This window comes from Eleginops maclovinus, chromosome 6 (genome assembly GCF_036324505.1).
Source record: "Eleginops maclovinus isolate JMC-PN-2008 ecotype Puerto Natales chromosome 6, JC_Emac_rtc_rv5, whole genome shotgun sequence".
NCBI lineage: Eukaryota > Metazoa > Chordata > Actinopteri > Perciformes > Eleginopidae > Eleginops > Eleginops maclovinus.
This window is the reverse complement of record NC_086354.1, coordinates 22,988,452-23,014,912: the sequence shown is the minus strand read 5'-3', so window position 1 is coordinate 23,014,912 and position 26,461 is coordinate 22,988,452. Positions and strand designations below refer to the sequence as shown.

Below are 26,461 nucleotides of genomic sequence, written 5' to 3'. Positions count from 1 at the left end.
TCAACAAGCTTCAAATCAAAGTTGTGTTATTTTCTAAAGAATAAAGCATTTAACAAAATCAATTTCCAGCTGGAAGGCCAGATAACAATGCACCAACGTGTGGTACACAAATCTGACCCCGATACAACAGAAAAGCAATAACTTCATACAGAAAACAGGAAAGGGGATAGGTCTCAGCTAGGGAATTTACATACAGTCTATTGGAGTTTTGGCCAGAACTCGCATACATGTTTTTTTTACAAACCTACTGGTCTAAGGAAGTGAGTGTTTAGTAGCTAGATGTTGATTCAAACTGTGGGAAAATCAAACCAGGGAAGGAAGTAACAATGACCTTTATATATAATCTAACAAGACTCATGATACATTTCTACGAGATGGTCTATTTGCTGGAAGCCCAACATGTGGTAAAGGCTTGAGATGTGTTAAAATACCATCTTGAATGAAGTATTGTGGAGCTGTGAAGAAGTCTTGGCCTACACATGGCATTCTAAAGACCTAATAAAACATATTTTATGACAAATCCCTTTAACAAATAAAACAAAAATGATCCCTTTTTCAAATCTGGTCTTGTTTTTCTTGATCATGCAGCCCTATTATATATCTAAAAAGGTAGACACACAGCCAATCGTTAAGGATGCATGCATGTCGTTGCAGGGCAAAGCTATGGACACGTATCGCAGTCTGCCTCGGGACGCTGGGACGTGGGCCAATCAGAGAGAGTTTCAGAGAGAGACCGCCCGCTCGTCGCTCAGCGCCAATCACCCCATGGTGGACCGCTGGCTGGAGAAACAGGAACAGGTAGGAGGACCATGTTCACTTCTTGTTTTAACATCAGCACAGTTAAGGTCAGGTACATTTGATCCTCTTATAGCTGTGTTGAGATCATTTATGTGATGCTTTACAGAACTAAAGGACTATTGTTTTCACCACGCAATTCGCCGGAGCAGCAGTGTTCAAAACCAGTCTAACGCTTGTTTCTTGGCCATTAAATCTAACTGAAAGAATAAGGGTTTAGCTCATTGGAAACTAATGCACCGTCACTTGTAATGGTTCAGGTTACTTGAAGTAAATATACATCTGCACTGTGATTTATTTTCCCAACTCGATGAGAAAACCCCACCCTCACTGCCTCTCTCTGTTATTTGTCTGAACATGAAGTGAACACTGCATATCTCAAACTATCCACCATTCATTCATCCACGCTCCTCAGTCCGTCAGTCCTAAGCCCGTCTTGAGTGGGCCGGGATCCAGTCCAGAGCCCCGACCACCTCCTATCACTCCTCAGTGTAGAGCCTTAAAAATGAGGAATGAATCCACGACGACGCATAAGTCACGGAGGGAGGCGTAACATAATGTTGACACAGTAAATGGCATAAGCCACAATCAGAACATATGGTCCTGTTTAAAGGGGGGGGGGGGGGGGGGGTGGTTAACCAGGGTGAGGGGTTCTGTTCCCGCTGAGGTCATGCACTGCAGAGATTTATATAAGTGTGATCATTAACTGTGATAACATATCGTGACACACTTGCATTTTTCTGTTCTTCCTTGGGTTAACAGCGTGCATGTTCTTACGGAAGAGTCGCTGTCGTATCGTCTCACATCTGTACCGTGTTAAGTCATTTTCATAGCTTACTGGGATCATCTTGATGTGTTATTAGCGATGATATTATGAAGTTGAACTCAAACAAACTGATAAAGAAAATGGTTTTCTTTTGGGACACCCAGGCACATAAGTGGATGTAGTCGAGGGGAGGGAGGGAGGTTCGGTTCGTGGACTACTTTTTTAAAGCTGTTTTAGGTATTTAAAATCGTGCAATAAATGAAGTGGAAACAGTGAATGGGATATAAAGGACTAAGCACCACATCCCAACCAGACAACAGTGTGGAGGCCACCTGTCAATCACAAAGCAGTCCCCGCCCCTTAGTGTGTATTTTACTCAAAATGAGCGTTATAATGTTTAAAACTAGACTGTAAACTCATGATTGAAATGTTTACTCAGATAATAAATGGAAGTATCGAGGCAATTTTCACATAGTCTTCTATAGAATCTGACTCTATTATAATGATTGCATGTTTATGGCTCTTCAGCATTGACTTGGAGGGTTGCCACTTAGTTCAGAATTTACGCCCCTGGACCATAGTTAGTGGTTGAACTGTCCCTGTATGGGGCTCACACATAGATTTGTGTTGTGACCATTAGCATCGTTAGCAGCAGTCAGTCTAGACTTACCGAGTTCATGACTTTTCTTGGTATTCTTTCACAACAAAATGCCATGGAAGGAAAAGGCTTTTTTGCAAATCAAAGCACAGTGGTTTATTAGAAATACTAGCTGTGAGTTTTTCAGTCCGATATATTTATTTGTGTGTATGTCAACACTGTTTTATACACAATGCTGAGAGTTATGGTTGTCAAAGAGATTTGGTTTCCTTCCTGTCTTTTTCTTGGAAGTACAAAAACAGTCTGTGTTTGCAGCTGTGAATATAAGACGTGGGACGACACATCAGTCACTTTTAATGAGTATACAGTATAAATATAATTCGATTTTTCATCATAGGCACTTAGTAACTCTGCTTAGTGCTAGTTAACTTAAACGGGTTGCTATCTTTCTCACAGTTTCTTCCACTAAAGGGTTACAGCGACTTCTCCCCATTAGAGTCGGAGATGCACCGTCTCCCTCGTGTGTCTTACAGCAGGTTTCAGTGCGGGGTTAAGTGGTGGAGGTCACTGCAGGGTGGTGTAGTTGGTATTAATGACCTGCTGAAGGCCATATGCCCTCCTCTGCTCACACACATGTACACACACACACACACACACACACACACACACACACACACACACACGCACTGGCTGTTGTTGTCACACAGTCGTCCCGCTGTCACTGCTCTGTGTCACTTTGATTTAAGCTCCACTTAGCTTTCTTTGTTCCAGGAAAGATGTTGTAACTTGATGGGAAAAGCTTTTTTTTTTTGTTGTTCTCCAACTTTAATAATCAAATGACAGAATAGATTACAGCAGAATCAAGAAGAATGGCTTTTGTTGGAAGCAAAAGTCTGTAACCATTGACTATTATTGTTGTTGTAATGGGTTGTTAGAGTTCTCTCCGTCACAATATCTCACTCAGAACCAGAGCTGGTGCTTAAGGTTATCGTTTGGGATTAAAAGCTGTCTAAGTTACCGGTCTGGATAGCAAAGTGGCAAACTCATCCTGGAACAAAGGCTGCACCTAAAGTTTAAAGAGGCCTCTGGGGTTATCTCTTTCCTGTTGTGACTTATATAGGCTTTCTGTGCATGTAAATGGTCTGCAAAGGCTAAAATTCCAAAGTATGACATCACTTTGTAACACTCAGGCTTCTATTGGCTAGCGCTCCAACACATTGTACGCGATAGGCTAAGGGGCGGGACATCTGTAAGCGGTTGGCTTTCTGTGCATGTAAATGGTCTGCAAAGGCTCAACTCCCTGTGTTCCCACCAGAGAAATGCATCCATTGGACTCCATTGTTTGCGTCCTTAACACAGTGACATCACTATGTACCACTTGGTACTTCTATTGGCTAGTGCTCCAACACATTGTACGTAGGCTAAGGGGCGGGACATCTTTAAGCGGTTGACCAATCACAACAGAGCCGGCCAGCTAACCAATCAGAGCAGACTGGGCTCTGGTTTCCGACAGAGGGTGAAAATGTCCCAGTAGAGACACACTGCATACTGATTTGAACCTGAAAAGGAGAATTATATGAATAAATAAAAAGAATAGAGTCTGATTTAGAGCCAGTTCTGGTAGTTTTGGGCATTTCATGCATATTTAAAATCCATACTGCTTTTATATGTTCATTACAACACCACAAATAATTGTGCTTCAACACAATTAGCCCAGAGATCCATTTATGCAGTAGTATACAAAAGCTTTGTTAAGACAGAGCGGTATGTGAATGAAATGCAGCTCCTCCAGAACAGGACAGGCGGTGATTTAATTAGTCGAGAAGCTGGGGATGATGAATTGACGATTTCCCCGAGTTTAGTTTCCTCTTATCTTCCTGGCTAAAAAAAACAGGAAAAATGAAGAGTAAAATTAGAATGGAGCGCCACATAATGAAGAAGGCCTGTTTCACCCCGTGTGGAGAATTAGATTTCTCTCATAACGGTACAGAGTGCGCCAGAACTCGGTCTGATTGAATGAAACTGCTCTCCGCTCCCGAGTGGGTGATCGTGCGAGCCGCTGGCACACACACACACGGCCGCCATCGGACTGCGTTCACAAGACCCCCCTCCCCCCTACGCTCACAGCTCCCCTTTGGCAACAGGTAGTGGGTCGCCATGGCAACAGCGAGCTGTCAGTCGAGTGTGTATTAATGAGAGATGCTTGGAGGTGCTGCGGAGAATATAGAGGTGTATGTGTGTGTGTGTTGTGTGTGTTTCATTGTGTCTGTTACCTTTTTGTTTACGTGTTTATGGCTTTGATTTTGCGTGTAGGACATCCAGGCAGCCACAGACCTCAAATCAGCAAACTAAAACACACACACACACACACACACACACACACACACACACACACACACACACACACACACACACACACACACACACACACACACACACACACACACACACACACACACACACACGGCCATAGCTTAGTCAGTCTTTACCCCAAGCAACGACTGCAGTCTCTTTGTATTCTATTTGAAAAGTTATGATTTTCAGATATACTTCTAGTTCCTAAACATTTTGTGGATGAAAAGGACTTTATATTTCAGATTCCTGTTCTAGAGAAGCTCTATTAATCCTGTATACATAGTAACAGCATTGAAGTCAGGGTTGCTCTCTCATAGTTCATGAAACGTTGATGAGTCGGGATCAGGATCAGGGTTTTCACGGGGCAGCGGGGGCTGGTTTTATTCGTTCACAATCCGCCTGGAGGTGATTACCTGCTGTCGGACAACACACACCTTCTACCGCTGATATCTGCAGCCTGCAGCGGTAACACAGAGCATCTGGACCCCTATATGCTGTATATATCTGTACGTGACCACACACGATGGATTATCGTTGGATCGTCTGTAAATAGTGAATGCAACACGTGGACATTTCTTTCACACAACCGAAATCAGGATGTGTCAGAGCAGTGAACACACTCACAGATTGCAAAGAAATTTAGCCAGGGTGTGCCTGGTATCAAACATGTTTCCCAAAGATCTGATGCTTTCCATGTGTGCACCAACACAAATGATGTGGAGATGATTCCACATCAAATGATTCTTTCAAGGACTATGTAGGATTTAAATAGAAATACCTTCAGAAAGTTTGACACTCGTACCTTTTTCCGCCCAATTAGCATCCTCTAAACTTAGTTATCGTCAAACTGGGTCTGTGTAATTAATGATGATGACTTACTGGAGGTCAGAACTCATTCACTGGTAGCTGTGTGTGTGTGTGTGTGTGTGTGTGTGTGTGTGTGTGTGTGTGTGTGTGTGTGTGTGTGTGTGTGTGTGTGTGTGTGTGTGTGTGTGTGTGTGTGTGTGTGTGTGTGTGTGTGTGTGTGTGTGTGTGTGTGTGTGTGTGTGTGTGTGTGTGTGTGTGTGTGTGTGTGTGTGTGTGTGTGTGTGTGTGTGTGTGTGTGTGTGTGTGGTTAGCCATTAGACTGCTGAGGGAGTGTTGAGTAATCTCTCATGGTGGGATGGAGGATTTTCACAACTCACTGGGGATGTTGTTATGCAGACATGCAGGAGTGTACACACACACACACACACACACACACACACACACACACACACACACACACACACACAGACACACACAGACACACACAGACACACACACACACACACACACACACACACACACACACACACACACACACACACACACACACACACACACACACACACACACACACACACACACCTTCCTCCATACCTGTGCAGAAACGTTAATGCTGACATGTGCATATTCCCACACAGCATCTCCTATACTTCACACACTCTAACAGCAGCTTGTTTCTTTAAACATATATACAGTCCCTTCCCCTCTGGACAAGAAACACACTCACATCTGGCTCTTGTCTTGAAGTGGAAAGGTTACAATCTATTACAAACTATTTATTCCCGGAACAAATGACTCTGCAGAAGTAAGGAGGAGTTAATTAGCTTAGCTTGTTTCTGTAATTGCAACATAACAGCCGGCTCATTTTGGATCCTTTTCTACGCAATGCTAGGTAACGCACATACCCTCTCCATAGTAAGGGAGGGAACACAGGGATTCTAGCTTTTGCAGACCATTTACATGCACTCAAACAGATATTACACCCCAAAATGCATAATAGGGCCTCTATGAAAAACCCTGCATATACACACTTCTTTTGTACAACAAACCTTTTGACCCATACACAGGTATACACCAACACACCACAGGATTTCATCAACACACACATGTATTATGCATGCAGTGCATTCACACTCCAGTTAAGAAGTGTGTGTGCACACACAGGAACAAAATAAAAACCCAATTACACCATAAGCATATGCACCAAAACAAATCTTAATGGCCATGCATGCATGCACCACGCACGCACGCACGCACGCACACACACACACCACACACACACACACACACACACACACACACACACACACACACACACACACACACACACACACACACACACACACACACACACACACACACACACACACACACACACACACACCTTTCTCTCGTGCTTCCTAACTAACTAACAAGCCTCCATGCAGTGTGTGTGTGTGTACTGGAGAGTTGAGTCCCTCAGGTGCATGGTGCAGCTTTAGCAGGATAAATCATGCAAACCTGAGCCTCACACTCATAAATCACCTCAGACTCGTGTGTGTGTGTGTGTGTGTGTGTGTGTGTGTGTGTGTGTGTGTGTGTGTGTGTGTGTGTGTGTGTGTGTGTGTGTGTGTGTGTGTGTGTGTGTGTGTGTGTGTGTGTGTGTGTGTGTGTGTGTGTGTGTGTGTGTGTGTGTGTGTGTGTGTGTGTGTGTGTGTGTGTGTGTGTGTGTGTGTGTGTGTTAATTCAAGCCTGCATGTAGAAGTTTTGTCCATGGGAAATTGTACTTTTCTTTCCAGGTTTGTTCACATGCATATCCTTTTCTATGTGAGGCTCACAAAAAGTGTGAGATATGGAAAGAGAGAGAGTATCCGTGTGTGTGTGTGTGTGTGTGTGTGTGTGTGTTAATAAGACAGATGGACAGTCCACCTTTTTCAAATCAGCAGGATGAGTGTGAATTCAACCAGTAGGTGCTGCTGTAGAGCTTAGATAGAAGTGTGTGTGTGTGTGTGTGTGTGTGTGTGTGTGTGTGTGTGTGTGTGTGTGTGTGTGTGTGTGTGTGTGTCATCTCCTTCTGTTTCTCTTCTATGTGAGTGTAGTGTGAATGGCTGTACAGATAAACACTGCAGGTGTGTGTTAGTGTTTGCAGATGTGACAACGGTTCAGTGTGAATCTTACGAGCCTTTACTCCGACCCCTTCTCTCTTTTCTCCTGGAATTACTTTGATTAATTCTTTTGATCTTCCTCGCTTTAATACCCCTCATTGTTTTCTCTATGACTCAGCGCTCTCTTTCTCAGGTTCATACATTCAGTTAATGATGACTCCTATTATTTAACCCTTTCATGCTATTATCAGGACATTTCATCCACGTCTCAAACCAGAACTTTTTCTTTTAGGTACCTTCCTTGTAACGCAAGGAAAACAATCTTGAATCATAAATCCGTTGGTATGCTTTCCAGGGTTTTGTCTAAACCAGCTAACAGGGGGGCTGCTCCATCTCAGATTCTCCCCGTTAAAAAATGTCTCTTGGTCAGAAAGGGTTTAATGAGTCCAGAAATATGAAGATGGGGTCAGATGTCTGGTCAGACGGCAGAGACAGCTTACGGAGAATAAATAGGGAATGGATGTCCGGTGGGTCTGCTGGTGGTCGAGTGGCAGGCAGCAGGCTGACACTGAAACTGAGATTTCTGATCCTTTCTTTTACTCTCCTTTTTTCTGGAGAGGAAGTAAAGAAACCGGAGCTCTGGATCTATTAGTTGGTTGAGGTGCAATATATGACTCAGCAGCTTTAAGACGTGAAGACACTATTATTTTCTGCTTCGATCTAATGCAGGATTTTCACTGGAAAGTGGGCGGGCTTATTTTTGGCGGGAAATGACGTTAGCGGCCTCGTACTGCATTTGTCAAGAACAAACTCTGCTTTCACTATTCTATAAACTTAAAGATCCCTTCCAGGCAACAATGTGTTTGTCGACGGAGAAGCATTTCCCCATTCCTCTCGAGTTAAGAGATGTCTTATAAAGTTATATAATGTCTCACAAATTCAGTTAAGGAACTTAAAACGTCCTATTGGAGCCATTAATACCTTTTTATTTATGATGAGAATATCTAACAGACTGACTGATTAGCCACTTCACCTCCAGTGCCGAGATTGCCCATTAGACTATAACATCAACACATGAAATATGACGCCTCCTATCACACAGACTCCTCAAACATGTACAGCTGAGCCGTGTTACCTCTCACGGAGAAACAGACAGCTTATCTAACATTACACATGACAAACTTTATACTTGGGAAAAACATTAGCTAAATATGAATCATAGCATACTTTCAAACGTGTCTGGAGGCGGACATTAAAAACGTATTCTCTGCTTCAGGCGAACACTTCTCGAGGTTCAGAGTGAACTTCCTCACATCATATCAAATGTTCTCCATCTGTAACTTCATTGCTGTTCGTCCTCTCTACTCCCCATTACTCCCTCTATCGATCCCCCCCCTTTTCTCTTTGCTCTTCTCTTCATCTCCTTTATTTTTTATTCCTCTCCTGTTCTCCTGCGCTCCTCATCGCCTTTGATCTTTTGGTTTTAATATGACAGGGAGCTGTGGGAGCTCAGATCCCTCCCAGCTGGAGGAGGATGGGGTGAGGGAGCAGGAATAGAGATGGAGGGGAAGATGAAAGACAACTCTCCCCGCTCTTGAGGCTCCACAGTCCCCCACCCCTGAGGGTATATCCACCTCTGGGTGCAACCTGCCGTCAGGACACACATAATCTGCTGTTCATCACCTGCTCCCCAGATCTAATTACTCCTAAAAATAGACCAGGTGGAGCAGATGGGAGCAAACATAATCATAACACGCAAAAAGAAATCAAAGATTAAAATCAGAGTTGTATCATTAGTGCTTTAGGGGAGAACAAGAGACGGAGACGTCGGCGGCTGAAAGGAGGGTGTTTTTGCGGAGGAGTTTATCAGGTCCACGGAGCGATCAAAGACAGACGAGAAGGATGAGAGCAGCAGGTGTCAGCTGTTATCAGAGCAGCATCTGAGGGATCTGACAGAAGAGGGGAAGAGATGATTATTAAGTCCTGCTGTGCTCCCAAAATGAAATCCAGCAAACAGTTGAGAGATAGCCCCGTATCTGCGGGATCAGGAGGGTTAGAACACCTCAGCCCCGAACGTCCAACCCACAGAGCGGCTAATCATTGTTAGAGCACCTGTTACTCGCTAAGTAAACATTTCATTCTGCGTGATGATTCTAGTTTCGCTATACTTGGATTTTAATTCATTCTAAGACGACTTAATATGTTCTTTATTTTTCTCATACTGCCTGTGCTGCAGCTCCTCTTTTCACCCTCTGTCTGAAACCAGAGCCCAGTCTGCTCTGATTGGTTAGGTGTTGTGATTCCTCAACCGCTTAGAAATGTCCCGCCCCTTAGCCTATCACGTACAATGTGTTGGAGCGCTGACCAATAGAAGCGTGGGTGTTACAAAGTGATGTCACTATGTTACTGAAGTGAACAAAGGAGTCCGATGGAGGAGATAGAACTTCTTCTGGAGTGAACTTTGGAATTTTAGCCTTTGCAGATCATTTACATGCACACAAACACATGTAATACCCTACAGGGAAGGCATAAGGAGGCCTCTTGAAATGCACATTTTCTAAGTTTGGTTTTAGCCTCCCATGCAGTTTAAGCGAAAACAGTTGGACATGAAGGAGCCACTGCCTTTTGAAAAGCGGTACACCATTCTGTTAAAACTAAACCGTAATGAGGAAGGATGACAGGGAATAATGATCCGGTTCAGACTCAGTTTGTCTGAAGATCCTGAGTCATTGCTTGCTGGTCGGTGTACCGCTGTGAAGCATTACTGCTGAAGGTGCAACACACACACACACACACTGCGGCAGGATGTGGGGAAAAAAGTCACGGAGGGAGAGGTACCAGGAGTGTGAGTTTTTGTGGTTTCTCCCTCACTTGTTTATGTAGAGACAGTGTTCTACTTACCAGCAGCCATTACTGTCGGCCTGAATAATGGCCTTCAATCTGACAACTCTGTGTGTGTGTGTGTGTGTGTGTGTGGGTGTGGGTGTGTGAGAGCAGTGTCATCATAATCCACAGCTCCCCTCCTTGGGATATTTTGCCAGTTTTTTTGCTCCATAGACACTTATCTATCCGCTCGTTTTCATTGGTATTACATAACAAAACGTGTGTACCGGACATACACATGCACACCTTCACCAATGCATAGAATTCTGGTTCTGTTTTGGTGTTATGGGTCACAGTTGGTTGTAGTTGCATGTTGGATAACAGCCACAGCTCTCGGTTTCTTGGTACCAGGCAATTTGAGGTTGTTGGTGCCCGAGTTGAACCAGCTTTTGAAAGCTGAAAGCCGGCGTCAATGCTGTGAAGTCACGAGAAATTGGTTTACAATCGTACACGTGTCTGGAAGCCCCTCTGTGGGAAAGTGGTGGTCGCGAAATGTAAACCTTTACAGTAGTTACCATAGATCTGATGATGCCCACAAACGGAGAAAAGTATTCAAACTTAGTGGCAGGTTAATAAAGTCCTACGTTGGTCGTATAACCCGACGTTTGATGCTTTGTTTACATGTTTTATTTTAGGATCTGGAGTATTCTTTTAGAAGCATCTCCAAGTTAAGAGAGGCTTTTCTAAGGGATTTTCAGAAACTGAACCACTGAATGTTAGGGAATTAATAAAACATGTATTTTTGTCAGAACGGTTAATTTATTAGTTAATCAACTTATTGTTAATGACCTTTTGGATTTTATGGAATAAGACAACACTCTAGACCCCCGTTACTAAAGACCCAATGAGGAAATACTGTATTTTTTGATGTCAGAATCTGCGACTAAGAGCTTTGAAGCTGTTCTGTAGACTCATGGTGGCCAACCACCTTATTACAACACTCATTGTTAGTTTTGTCTTTAATTTGGCGAATAGACCCACTCGTGTGTTTGCTGTCTTTACACACATCAACTGAACCTCATTGTGTGCATCTGATCCATTCCAGTCGACACATTGTTCTGTTCCCCATATGGGTTACATATATAAACACACATGCACACTTTGGCAAAGTCCTTTCCATCTCTCTAACAATCCATGAACTGTATTGTATTTCTTGCTCACTCTCTCACACACACACACACACACACACACACACACACACACACACACACACACACACACACACACACACACACACACACACACACACACACACACACACACACACACACACACACACACACACACACACACATGCATGGATAAGTACACACTCTCCCTCCACCTGTGTCATGTTTGACATTGCCAGGAGAGCCAAGTCAAGCTGATTGTGCGAGTGTGTGTTGGACTCAGGCCTACATCAACGTTCACTCCGACTCTGGCTGATTACTGTCTAAATAATCTGTCCACACCAGCCGGATGCCAGACAGCCTCAGAGGGCCGGGCCAAGACCTTAGCGGGGTAAAAGGAGGATATTTCAAGTAAAGAAAATGGCTCTGGATTAGCTTGTAGGATTTGATTTCCAAGTATGCTTAGATATGCAAAACATTTTGACCAATTTATGATTTCTTTGTAAAGTTTAGATGCCAATGTCTGACTTTTTCACTTGTGTTGACATGGAAATGAAATTGTAAGGACTGCCCGTGTAAAGTCGTTCCTCTTCGGCTCATGTTGGACTTGCATGGGTTACAATTTGTGAGCATTATGTCTTCTTTACCTACGCTGAATAAGTCCCACAGCAACCTTGTACGTGAATATATATCACATGTATTATGAAGCAGCGTTTTAGTGACTTTCATGGGTCTGCATGCACTGAAAACCTGTCTATATGCAACTTACATGGTTCACTCGTCCAGCTGAGCACAAAGAAAATAGGCAATTTGCATCAGAAATGTATGAATGTGAAGAAATACTCTCCCTCAGAATTGGCACCAATGCTCCCACTCCACCTGTTGTTATCAAGACAAGATATTCCTGCATCTCCCATAGAGAAATATGTGATATTTTAGACAATTGGTGAGCAGTGGAAAAACCCTTCAGATAAAGTGGACACAGACAAACACAACACATGTCGAAACTTTCCTGAACCCCCTCAGGTTTTTTCGAGTTTTCAAAGTGTCATTTGTCATCCTTTGAACGAGCTCTGTCACGGGTTTCTGTTCCTCTGTGTAATGCTTCTCTGTCCGTCTCGCTATCTATCTGCCGCTGTCATTCTCTTTGAGTCGTTCTCTACCTGGTTTCTCTCTAGTCTTTCTTTGGAGTATTTGGAGTATTTTTTATGGAAAAGATATCTATATTAATATCCAAAGGTATCAACCCTTCTGAGTGTGTTAAATCAAAGCATCTTCCAGTAGCAAAACAACCTAATTCACACCTTCTACATTTTCTATTTCACATGTGAAACTGTGACTGAGCTCTCCGGAGACAGCGGCTCCTAAAATGTGAGATTTGAAATTGCTTGTATTCCTGATGAGGTTCCATTGTCTTATTATTGCTGAGGAAATTGCGGTGCGTATTTCGCCGTGGTGATACCCCTCCACCAACCCCATCAGCTTTGATTTGAATTGGATTGCAGAAATTGCTGTTGAATTAAGTGGATCGCTACAGCAGCACTCAACGCTTCAGTGTGCGTAGAGAAGAAAGCGGACTTTCTGCTAGATACATCCTCAACTTTATCTGGCCAAGCTATAAATATCAGCCTCTCATCTTGCATACAAGTTGTCCCCCAGATTTCGCTTGCAATGCTTTTACTCTCATGTCTCGAAACAGCGTTAGATCTTAAACACTGATGGTGGGTGATAAGGTGTCGCTTGCAATGTGCAGATTTAGATCATCCCAAAGGTGTTGGATAGGATTACAGTCAGGGCTATGTACCGGCCAAATACAAAGAAAAATGGTGAACAATTTGTGTAAAAAATACACCCGTAATTAATGGAAAAACGTATAAAAGTTTCCCAAACACGGACGAAATGGCAAGTCCCACAACGAAAGCGTGTTAATAAGAAAACGAATCTCTGTAATTGGATATCTAATTACGAATGCAGGCAACAGGACAACACTTTGGTATCAGAAGCGTTTTGGTTTCTGAGCGATTAGGTTGACCAATCATGCTTGGTTGCATGCAGATTAACATTCCTCAACAAGACTAAGAAGAGTAGAACACGTTGGCCGAAATGCGATCTCAGATGTGGCTTTTTAAAATCTCTGTCAACAGATGTCTGCATATGAAAGACGACTTTTTCTGACGCCAATGACCAGCATTCAGAAAATAAAGCATTGTCCTGGACAGCCATTTGCTACACAAGAACTAAAACTAGAATAGAAGAAATATTGCCGCCAAAGGCTTATCCTCGTCAGACCAATATCATATGAAATTGGTAAAGAATAAACCATGCGTGACTTGTAAAATAAGTGTACAAGAATAGAGATTCACAAACATGGCTTAGGACAAAGACCTTCATTGAAACCTTTGAGAGAGCTAAGAAAATCCCAGGTTTGGTTCTGTACAACCTTTCAGAAATGCACTAACAAACATCTTTCTTCTGAAGTTGTATACATGCAAACACAGGCACTTTGTTCCCTTTTTCTTTCTTTATACCATATGCTCCAACCACAACACCAAACACACACACACAAACATGCACCGTCCTCCTCTTCTGTTGTAACGGCCCAACCGGCAGACAGGATGATATAAACTGAGATAACATCCTCTCCGCTCAATGAATCCTCGAGTTATTGACGATGCCGGCGGCCCGTCTGGATCCTATTATCAAAGTGTCTTCAAAAGGAGACTAATTGAATTAGCTCAGGGATCCATAATTGAAAGCTTGCCTTTAATGATGCATTGTGGTCTCTCACAAAGACGATAAGGGACATTAATCAGTCGTCTCTCCTGTCGTGGCAGATGGGAGTGTGTTGTGTTCGGCAGCATCAAACTTATCAGTGGCATCAGGTTCATTTGAACTCCACGTAGTTTATCCAAAACTTTGAAAGCAGTAGGCCTATATGTTTCAGGTTGTTCTGGATTGTCTGTGGTAGGCACTTAGAAAGATGAGTTTAAACCACTGATGCATAAAGAGAACTTGATACAGCGTTGGAAGAAGAAGGACCCCATTCGTTCTTATGAATGAAATGGGCTAAAGTGTGTGTGTCTTGGTCTATAGAGCGTGGGTACCTGCGTTTTCCTTAAGCCCCACCTCCAATATGCATCATCATGGCCAGTCTTGGATCAGTTAAATTACTAGAGAGGTAAAATAATTCTAGATTTGGTTTTAAGCGCATTATACAACTTTTAGGACCTAACGATACAATTATTTGAGATATCTTTGGTCCATTTACGTCACGGAATGACACACATGTTGTAGTACCACCGTTTGGCCACTACATACATTTATTTCAACTTCAGATAGATAGATCATCGGAGGATGAAACCCTCTTTATTAGTCACATACATGCACACACAGTGAAATTGGTCCTATGCATTTAACCCATCCTAGTACTAGGAGCAGTGGGCAGCTATTGTGCAGCGCCCGGGGAGCAATGGGGAGGGGGGATTGGAGGTGTCCGGTGCCTTGCTCAAGGGCACCACAGCAGGGCCCAGGAGGTGAACTGGGACCTCTCCAAGTAGCAGTCCACCTTCCATATTTCAAGTCTGTTCGGGGATTTGAACCGGCGACCCTACAATTCCCAGTCCAAGCCCCTACTGACTGAGCCACTGCTGGTCAGTGCACTACCTGGGGCCTTGGTCTCAAACCCCAACCCTAGCCCCTGCAGTCAGTCTGTTGGTAGGTTAAAGCACTTGGAGGGGTCACAAAGAGTAGGGAAAGCACCATCAAAGTGCATTACCGATAAACACTCAGCTTGATTAAATGTAAGACAACGACTCCCTTCCACAGCCGGTGTCAGCCTGACATCCTACACCAGTACCAGTAAGGCAGAATCTTGACTAACCCAGTAAATAAGACATGTTCAGCCAGGCGTTTCCATTCAATGAACCTCCTGACTGGTTTTGATGGGAATTTGAAGATGTGAAGTGAGCACACCTGGCGCTGTGTGTGTGTGTGTGTGTGTGTGTGTGTGTGTGTGTGTGTGTGTGTGTGTGTGTGTGTGTGTGTGTGTGTGTGTGTGTGTGTGTGTGTGTGTGTGTGTGTGTGTGTGTGTGTGTGTGTGTGTGTGTGTGTGTGTGTGTGTGTGTGTGTGTGTGTGTGTGTGTGTGTGTGTGTGTGTGTGTGTGTGTGTGTGTGTGTGTGTGTGTGTGTGTGTGTGTGTGTGTGTGTGTGTGTGTGTGTGTGTGTGTGTGTGTGTGTGACCCAGAAGCCTTTTGAAGGTTTTTATTTCTTTTCATCTGTTTTTTTTCTAATTCTCCTCCAAGTAAAATCAAATATCTGCTCTTTTTGATTCGGTCCTGTCAATCATCAAGAGACTTGGTACACTGACCTGGACAAAACGGGTTTCTATGGAAAATCCAAACTATCTTTCATGTATCTGTCTCTTTGAAACACACAGATGGTGTTTGGTGGTCTTCAGGTTCTAGGGTTAGAGGTTAAGGTTAATTTATTATCCCTGGTCCAGAGTTTCATCCGGTAGTAGCCATATGGAGCTCTGCTGGAGAGGACTCGGATACCAGTTAACAGTGATGGATGGTATGTTATGTGTGTTCCACTTCCACATGTTCTTGTCTTCAGGGTTAGCTTGTGTGCTTCTCTTTAGAAAAGGAATGAGAAAATCCATAAAATAAATCAATATCTAAAGTTTTAAAGCTAAAAGGGGTTTCTTTCTGGATGTTGTAGCCCTCTTTGAAAGGTCATTTAAAGGATATTTCAACTAAAACCAAGATGATGAGATGTTGTAATTTATTTAAACAACACTTAAATGTTAAGCTAAATGTTGGAAATTATTCTAAACAACGTTATGAATGAGTTTTGGAACCACTACATTATTTTAAGGAATACAAAACACTTATATTATATTTCTGAATAAAATGAATACACGTTTATGAATCTAAAAAAACAACCATTTTCAACTTGTGGTGTTGGTCTGTTTGTGTGAGACTCTACAAGGTGTGCGATGTATTACTTCATTTAAATGATGAGTTAATTGGAACTGTAGACAGTCGACTTGAAGACCAGTTTTACAGTTACGTAAAGGTTGTCGATCTAAAGATCTACAGCAAAATAAATCAGAAAAATCTAAATACATTTGGTTGTATAGTATTTTGGAATTGTACATTTCTCCTCTGTGGAACTAAGAAAGGACTTCTGGTATTTTGATTGGAGATGTAACACTCACATTTAGACACATTTGGATTTAAAATAAATAATGCTGTTTTCATCACAGTGTCAAACCGAATTATTTGGCCTTCACGTTCACCGACCTAAAACATATTTTTAAAAATAATAATAAATTGTGCAGAGTTCAGACTTTTTGTTGGTAAAAAAAATGTAATCTGAATTTCTTTAATTTCTAAAAAAAATGAAATTCCTTTTTTTTTTTGGTGAATTTTCACTTTTTTTTTTAATTTCATATTTTGGGGGATTCTCAATTCATTTTAGAATTCAGATTTTATTTTGTACTTGCAATTATTCCAGAGAAAATGGACCAAAAACCTTTTTTCCCACAGGCAGTTTTGGCTCTTCTGAGTTTTTGTCCTGATGGTTTTTTGCACTTATTTTTAAGTCACTTTTGAAAAATATCTTCAGCTAAATGTAATGCCATGTATAAATAAACTAAAGGATTCAAACAGTCCCAAATTACTACATTTGACCTGCTTTTATTGATTTATTTTAGAATATTTTAAACAATGCAACATTAACTATTCATTCAAAGACCTAATGTGTGCATTTTTGCCAGCATACAGAGAAAGCTAGACTCCATTTCTGCAAACAGAGCTGCTCCTCTCCCTGCCTGACAGTGTGTCTGTACACACACATCCACACACATCAGTCTGTGTGTGACAGTGTGGTCAAAGTGGCAGGAAAGGGGAGCGGGCAGCACTTCATTAAAGTGCAGCATTACTCCACTCACTCTGTCTCCTATACACACATCTACACACATTCACACACACAAAGCGCAGACCACTTCATTTAGTCTGAGAGATAGAAAGGACAGACCCCAATGGATTCTCCTATTAATCTTTAATGAGCCCCCGGGCCTGAAAACTGCCCGTCCGCCTCTCCTTCTCCACATCCAGGAAACAAACAATGACTCGGCTGGAAAACACATCGGCCTCCTACCTGCCTGCCTGTCTGCCAGCTGGCCATTAACCCCCCGACTCAGTCATGCATTATTAATGCGGCTCTCTGCCCGCCCGGCCCACTCCCACGGACGGGAAAGGGCGACGTCTTGATGTTGTGGTTGGGAAAAGTGTGGCGATGCATCTCTGAGTGTCTGCGTCTGGGGAAAGTTGAAGTAACAGCTGATTGGTCCACCTGTCAATCAAAGTACTCAAGTTGTTGGTAATGCTGGGAAGATGCTAGTGGTCTTTCCTTAAGCTGATACCATGTCGGTTTTTATTATTGTTTCTTCAAGATTTTCTCGTGTTTGTCTTCTTCTGGGAAACTAGTTTGAAGTAAAAGCCGATTGGTGCGTCTGTCAATCAAACTACTCAACTGTGGGCCAATTTCTGGGGAAAAGCCAATGGTTTTTAATCTCATACCGTGTAGTAGCTTTTTAAATCTATATTTCTTGGTGCTTTTTTTCTTCTGTGGGAAAACTGTTTTGTAGAGGCAGCATACCAGTATATCAAAAAGATGAAGCACAGGCCCAAGAAAACAGCTGGCATGGGTCATGTAAACATCACTAATAATTTAAACAACAAACAGGCTTCATTCCAACATGAAGAAATCATGCTGTGCTCCATTTGACTTGTATATGCAGGGTAGGTGTACCGTTACCAAACAGGGCCTCGCTTTTCCACCACTCACTTTGTGTATGTATTTATTTACAGAGTAGACTTTTGCCACATTCATTTCTATCCAACACTTTTATCCACTTGTTGAAGATTTTAAGAGGGTAAGGTTAAAATATAGCTGTATTGGTAAAACTAAAATGCGACATGGTGAGTGGAAATGGATTTAGCAAAAACATTGTGACGTGCAAATCTGTGGAAGAGGATTAGGGCGACGTGTGAATTCTTTTCTATAATCTGACCAAAAATGTAAATAGTTCTGAGATTAAGTTCATAATTCTGATACTTCAGATACAACATTTGAATATGTTTTTGTGTATCTTTTTTGGGGGGGGGAATACTGACCATTTTTCATCTCAGATTTTACTTTTAGAATTTTTCTGAGTTTTTTTTATCTCACTTTTTGGAATTCTGTCTTTTAGTTAACAATTCCTTTTCGTCCAATTCCCAAAACTATTTAAAGAATTTGTGCTTTTTTTCTGGAATCCTAACTTTTTGGAATTCTGACTTATTTAATTTTCTGGGAATTCTGACCTTTTTGGAAAGTTTGACTTTTTTGGAAAGTTTGACTTTTTTGCAAATCATGTTCTTTTTATTCCTTTTTTTGGAAGTCTGTTCTTTTTGGAATTCTGACTTTTTAAAAAAACATTTTCAGACTTTTGGGGGGAATGCAGACTTTTTTATAGAAATAAATTTTTGGGGGAATTTTCACTTTTTATTAAGGATTTCTCAGTTGTTGGGAATCCTCCTATTTTTGGGAATTCTGACTTCATTTTAGAACCAAGATTTTTCTTTTTTACTTTGCTATTATCCCAGAGAAAATCCACCAAAAGCCTTTAAACCACAGGTGGTTCAAAGAATGAGAGGCCGATTCAAAAATCACTTCCATCAGCTGAGGTTCAAACATCATTTGACCTTTTAAAGAACAGTTTCAAGTTTTTGCTCCTCACTTCATGGTTCAACAGGGTGAGTGGGTAATCATTAAAAAACAAACCACTGCAATGGATGGATGCTCTTCCTCTTTTGTTGGCCTATTGTAATTATGTTGTTCCAGAATTAATTGGACATACTGACCCATGGCCGCCTCAAATAATGAATAAAATAGACTTTCTTTCCCACACACTTCTATTTTTAATTGTGTCTTCATTTGTTTCTGTAATTCCATCACCATTGCTTGCTTCACCTCTCTCCTTTAGTATATTTCCCACACACACACACACACACACACACACACACACACACACACACACACACACACACACACACACACACACACACACACACACACACACACACACACACACACACACTCTCTCTCTGTGTGCAGCCTGATCCTCAGAGATGCTCTGTATTTAAACAAAGCATCTCTGAGATGTGGCTGTGTGTGTGAGCTGTGATGAATGGCGATCTCATTTGCTCTCATCTTCAGAAAGCTCTCCCCCTCTGATGTCCCCCCCCCCCCCCAGGCCTCCCGTCCTCGTCTCCTGATAAATATTGAAAAGTGTTGGATGTGTTTCTGAGGCTCTCTGAGTTGTGATGGTCTGTGTGTGATTGTGTCTTGTTGTAAATTATCATGGGTGCTTTGCTCCTCCATGCATTTAAGAGAAACACATCTGTACATTTAGTAAATCAAAGGCTTGCTCTGTGCTCTACGATACATTTTTGGCAAGATTCTCTTTATCTTTTTTACAAAAGCCCTTCATGGTGCTGTGACAGATCTTGGAATGCAGTGCTGCTGTCCACAGATCAGAGTAATGTCTTTTAAAAACAGCCGGCTTCTTTATCTTCAACGTACGCTTCGGTTGTCCTCTCTCACTGCGACCGGGACTCAAATACCGCTTTTGCAGGATTGTTGCTGTTCTGAATTTCTGTCCTCACGGTTTCATTGCACGTGTTGATAACGACATGTGGAGATGGAGCAGCAGTGATAGCATTTCTTCATTTTAAAGGGGCCTTATCATGCAAACTTTCAGGTTGAGATTTGTATTTTGACATGTCTCCATGCTTTAATGTTCAAAAAGCTCTTTATTTGTGTCATACTGCCTGTGCTGCAACCCCCAAAGAGGCACACTACGGCAGCTTTAAGACATGTAAGAAGCCTGGATACTTTCTTTTGGCTCAGATGCACAAATGACACATGCAAGTGGAAACAAAGACGTGTTTTTTAAAAATGTTTTCCCACCCTAAAACGCTGCTGACTATTGATAGAGGAAGCAAATTCCACATGCCACATCCTTAATTTGCATCTCCATTCCTCCCAGACTTCCTGTTCCTTCTGTGTTCTGCACCTCTAGCTTTAAGGGAAGACTCGGCAGTCACAAGTCCTTGCACACACAGCCTCTCACTCCTGTACTCACTCTTTGCGCTGTAGCTGTACGTCCTCCAGGCACCCGAAGTGTCATGGCAACCGTACAGCAGCCTCAGTAACCGCAGGCTCACTTTCATGCTGATGAGGTGGCCGGTTGCCGGGGAGGCTGCCGCTGCTCGCTCGTCTCTCCTCTCCGGTGTCGCCCTGAAATTTTAATGACCTTCTTTCTTTGCGTCTCATTTTTCTCCTCTTTGCTCTCAGCGCCCCGGCTGCCTGAGTGTGTGTGTGAGTGTGTGTGTGTGTGTGTGTGTCATGAGCGTCAGTGTTCAAACAGACCCAGTTGATACCAGACGAGAACAAAAGGCATTCTGAATGCATAAGAATTTTTAAAGGGCTTATATTTTTACACCTGTGGAAGACCTCCGACCCGCTCGACTTTACTGCGTCAGGTCAGCGCCGTTTCCCCGCTGAATGAAACTTGAGTGTTTGAAGGTTAGGGAAATAGTTGGCAGCAAAAGTAACGATTCAGGCTCAAATCAACTTGTTTTGTGCTCAACTTACACCAGTAAAGGCAACGCTTTCTGACACCATCTTTGTTCCGCTTTGCTCTCTTGCAGGAGGACGAGGCCAGAGAAGAAGAGAACGGCCGGATCGAGCCGGTCGGTCGAGCAGACTCCTGCATGGACCACACCCCCGTCCGGTCCCTAGAGTAAGTGCTTCAGTCGTAGGTCATTATAGGTCAGCGTCCTCCTCTCTGTGACCTCACCTTCCTGCTGAGACTCAATAACCACCTGAACTTAAGCATTTATTAACAACTCTTCTCTAAAGTGACTTATCTTAACTTGTTTCCTTACACCAGTCTGCTTCATATTGGCCGATACAGACAAACTGGGTTCTGATATTAGCCAACTTTCTAACTTTTTCAGACCTATTTTTGAAGGAGAAGGATTTGCTATCAAACCCATTTTTGTCAACACACCTGCCTAACCCTAACGGCACACGATGCTGTGTTTACAACTCCTCCCTTTCACCATTTTATTTATTTAAGAAAGTGCACATGAATCAACTTGAGCACTCGATGCCCCATTCCCACCAGAGCGGTTCCAGTGCCAGTTCGGAGTTTGTGCCCAATTAAGCACCGGTTCTTCCTGTTTCCACTGAAAACCGGTTCTTATCTAGCACCAAAAGAACTGCCGGTCTAGAAACACAACTGGGGCTAAAAAGAAGAACCATTTCGGAACCAGAAGAGCACTAGCACGGAGCTAGAACTGGAACTGGTTTGGTGGGAAAGGGAGTTTGCTGGTGTGCTAGAGTTAGCCACAAATGCTAATTTTCCTCTGCATTCCCTGGCAGGTTGATGGCATTAAGAGACAACACACACCAGCACAATGTCAGTACCAGCCAATAGGAAAGAGAGCCAAAACTATGACAAAAAAACCCTCTAATTTTGTGTAAAACTAGATTTTGTTTTCAAAGTTGACCAGGAACATCCTCACTTCTCTACAGAATGAGTGTTTAAGAAGTGGACCAGCAGCGTCTGTTTTATAATGCAGGTTTGTTTGTGGAGAATCTCATCTCAACCCCTGCGTCCTGATTTGCATAATTCTCTTTTGTGGAGGCAAAGCGATCCTCGTCTCGCCATCACCATCAGAGCTCTCCCACGCACCCCCCCCGCTCAGCTCGAGTTATTAACCACTGTGTTTTGTTTTGTTATTTTTTGCTCCGTTGCATGCTTCCAGTTTAATATGCAGGTATGGTATTGTTATTATTCCTATTATTTCCCAGAGACTCTGGCTTTCTCCCGCCTCTTAGTTGTCAACGAGGGGCCCGTTTTCCCCGAGCTAATCATAGTCGTTGAATCACGGCTGTGGGCAGATTAGATCTTGTAAAGTGTTCCTGTGTGTAGATATTTCAGCTGAAGGACGCCGCGTCAGAAAAAGCAAATAGCTGCGACAGTGTGTTGTGCTTTTAACGGGTCACAGGATGTCATCAACGCTTCATCTGCATATGAATGCAATTAAATGGTAAACAGCCTCCAGCTTCATCACGAATGCATCCGTAGTTTCATTTATCTTTCCAAACTTCCAGTGCTAAGGTGGTTTTTGCTTACTTTTACTTAAGTAAGTTGGACCACAGTATCATTTTGAAATGTTGTTAAGATCAAATATAGTTTATTGATCCCAAATTGGGACATTTTCCTGTCCCAGCAGCATAGTTAAGACATTAAATGTGAATTAGAAGTAAATAACAACAATAAGGATATACATATGAGCAGTAGAATATAAACCAAATGCGTAAACCAGAGAATTAACATCAATAACCAGGGATAAATATCTATAGAGTGCACGTTTTAAATACACTATAAATATACATACTGTATGCACAATATAAACCTACCTTCTACAGGGAAACCATCCCATAATAAACAGATCAAAATGTTGCAGAAGTGAATACAGTATGATTCCAATTTGTAATAAGCCTTTATTAATGATGTGTCAGGTATGTTTGGAAGCTGACAAGCAACTTTAGAAATGCTTGTTTTCTGAATAGAGTCTGGATCAGGACTTTTTAAATATATGTAGTTGCTTCACCAACCCTCAAAAAACCTCTTCTCGATAAGGCATGAAACGTCACTCTGATCTTTTGAATTCACAGTATAACCCTAACATGATTTAAGTCATCAGCTTTAAAGATGGTTATTATTGATCATCTATAAGCAGCCCATAATCAGTTCTTACATTTCTGATGTCGGTACGTCGGGATGAGAGTCTGATAGCCAACTTTTTCGGTCAATTTACCAATATTTGCACTTTGAGATCGTACGTATCAAGCTACACAAAATTGTCCCTTTGCATTTGGTGTTAATGAGCCATTAGAAGGGCAGTGTTACACATTGTAGACGTGTGTGTTGATGTGTCTTGAACACTTAGTCAGCAACAGCCTAGAATAGAAGATCTTTCCTCCCTACCAATGAATAAATATGGAGCATTTTGAAACTCATTTCAGATGCATCGCTAAAAAATACACTCCTGAGTCTCTGATGTTTCCCTTTTGATATTTGTTTTCAGTCTAATATTTGAGTTTGGTGTTCCCTGTTATCCCTCACATGTCGGTTGATTTGGATTGCTCTGTTTTACTGTCTTTATTTTCTCCTCCGACACTTTCTTGCTCTCCGTTTTAATTTATTGACACCTCATCATTTTCTTTCTTCCCTCGCCATCATCATCTCATTTCCTGTTTTTGTTTCTCCCCACATGGTGTCACCCCTCTCCTCTCCACTCCCTTCCTCCTCCCCCCTGCATCCTCCCACCCACCCTGGCGTCTTCCATCCGTCACCGTCTGCCAGAGATATAGTCAAACTGGTGGAGGTGTCAAACGACGGTGGGCCCCTGGGGATCCACGTGGTGCCTTTCAGTGGCAGGGACCGCAGGTAAACAGATCCCGAGCGGAGCCATGGTGCTTTCACACAGAGAGTCAGAGAGACGGCAGACACCGCAGCGCCTTTAAGAGGTCTTAATTTATAAAAACATGGTTCAATATAGAACTTAAGGACTAAATAGTATCTTAAAATGATTAAAGAGAATATATGAATTACAAAATCATATAATAAAAACAATTAAATGTAAAAAAAGGAAGGAAATGATGAAGTATATACACACATAGTAAATGTATGTGCTTTATTATGAATTGTCCTTATTACTGTTACATAATTTATACATAAACGAGTCTACACATTGACTGCACGCACGCACGCATACCATACATTCCTCTGTAATGCCCATGTGTAATCACTCCATCACTCAAACAAACCCCCCCCCCACACACACACACACACACACGTCGACATCATGAAGCCATTTGCTGGTTTACAGTGATCCATCACGCTTGTTTGGGGCTTGCAGGTGACTGTCATATTTCTCTGTGGCTGCTGTCACATCCGCTTTTCACAATACAAAGGATATGTTGAGCAGTGCACACCACACACACTCTAACACACACACACACACACACACACACACCTGCAACACATTCAGAGGCACACATACACAGCTGGAACAAAGCTGCGATGGAATTAAAGGAATTTAACATCTGGTTTGAATAAACCCCGAGAGGCAGTTTCTGGAGCTTACGATCCAAACGATGCAGCTTTTTCAGTTACAACAAGAATCCAGTTAGTATTAGTTCAATGGGTGACTTCTTTTTAAGGAGACCCTATTATTCTCCCCCAGAACCCCCCTCACCTGCCTTGGACTCCTCTGTTTACCTCTGGAACATAATGACATCACGATGTAACCCTCACGCTTCTATTGGCTAGCTCTCCAACACATTGTATGTGATAGGCTAAGGGGCAGGGACATCTGTAAGCGGTTGACCAATCACAACAGAGCCGGCCAGCTAACCAGTTCAGAGCAGACCGGGCTCTGGTTTCAGACAGAGGGTGAAAAGAGGAGCTGCAGCACAGACAGTATGAGAAACATAAAGAGCTCTTTGAACATTAAACATGGAGACATGTCCCAGGAGAGACACTACATACTGATATGAACCTGAAGATGAACGTAATAGGGCCCCTTTCATGCCGACACTTACATAGAGGTCCTTTTCTTTATTTAAATAATGTTAAAAGTGTTTAAAAAATAGATCGATTTAGTGTAGATGCAGTTCCACAAACGTTCCTTTTAGTTTGACTCACAAACACAATCAGCCTCTCCAAACTCTCTGTCGTGCCTTATTGAAAAATCAAGATCATATCACTTTTCTCCACCGCCTGACTCAATCAACGTAAAAGCACATTTATAATGCACTTTTCCTTTATTGGGGGGAATGTCAGAGTAGACGTTATCCCGAGATTAAGATTCCCGGCTTTCATCAGAGGAGTAGCCCCATGCGCAGCAAATCGCATTGTGTTCTCACTCAAATTCAATCAGCGGAATTGTCTCTGAACTTTGTTAAACTCCTGAACTTTGCTGCCCTTTATGTAATAGCATTTCCATTCATATTGAATTATAAGCCCTGGGCGAGGGCCAGTATTAAACCCCTAAAATTTACCCAATTTACCTCGCTTGTACTACCTTGGAAAACTCCCGGACGCAGACTATATACCGGGGAAGACTCGATTAGGTTCGTGCCGTCTTTCTTCCCCGCGGTTGATTTTCCTTCCTCACACTCGGATCTATAATCCGTAAAGCGGCCTCTCAGGTGAAGTTAGTCTGTGGCTGTGGTGGCGCAGGGAGGCATAAGCCAGTTTTCCACGCCGGATTACAGGCGACAACATTTCCAGCTCAGCACGGTTGAAGTGCTAGATAGACCCTGGTGCCGCTCACTGAAAAGCACTTTGTTTATTTTGCGCTAGTGACGCAGGAGTCCTGGAGGTTAGAAAATTAACACCTGCAAAACATCACAGCCACCGTGGAGTTAGCAGCGTGTTGATTACCTTTGAATAGAAGCCGCCCCCACACAGCCTCTGAAGCACCCTGAGGTGATGTGACTGCTTTCTCTCATAAGCCTCGTCGGCGCACTGATGATGCAAATGACAGGACCACACGGTACGCTCGAGTACGTGTGTTTAGCAGAGGCAGAACATAGCAATCCATCTATTACTGTTGTTCTTTAACTGGAAAGCATTTCATTAAGATGGCACAGACGGATCTATGATATGCACCTGACCAAAGGAAGGGGAGTTTTTCTACTCAGTAATGCATGTTTGCACCAGCTATTACAGATGCAACCTAACAAATCATATCAAAAACTTTACGTGGGAAATACCACAATTGTATGTATTTAGGTAAACTTTAGATTTACATTTATAGGAATATTATTCCTTCTGTTAGTGCACAGCAGCTTTTCGGCAGGACTTTGTAAGGCAAAGCAATGTTTGTTTATTCATAAAGGACATTTAAAAAAGGCGTGAAAAGTGTTAAGA

General features: G+C 42.5%; 1 protein-coding gene across 7 annotated transcripts in view; it reads left to right on the top strand.

Annotated features, from left to right (window-relative positions):
- The window catches only part of LOC134866079 (partitioning defective 3 homolog), a 244,430-nt gene that overhangs the window by 87,044 nt on the left and 130,925 nt on the right, over positions 1 to 26,461 (top strand). For 6 of the 7 annotated variants that reach the window (XM_063886007.1, XM_063886009.1, XM_063886013.1 and 3 more), the window contains exons 5-7: positions 655 to 798; positions 21,159 to 21,250; positions 23,888 to 23,971. In XM_063886007.1, coding sequence (XP_063742077.1) covers positions 655 to 798; positions 21,159 to 21,250; positions 23,888 to 23,971 — 320 coding nt within the window. The remainder of the gene's footprint in view (positions 1 to 654; positions 799 to 21,158; positions 21,251 to 23,887; positions 23,972 to 26,461) is intronic. The other variant, XM_063886011.1, reaches the window with a different exon arrangement.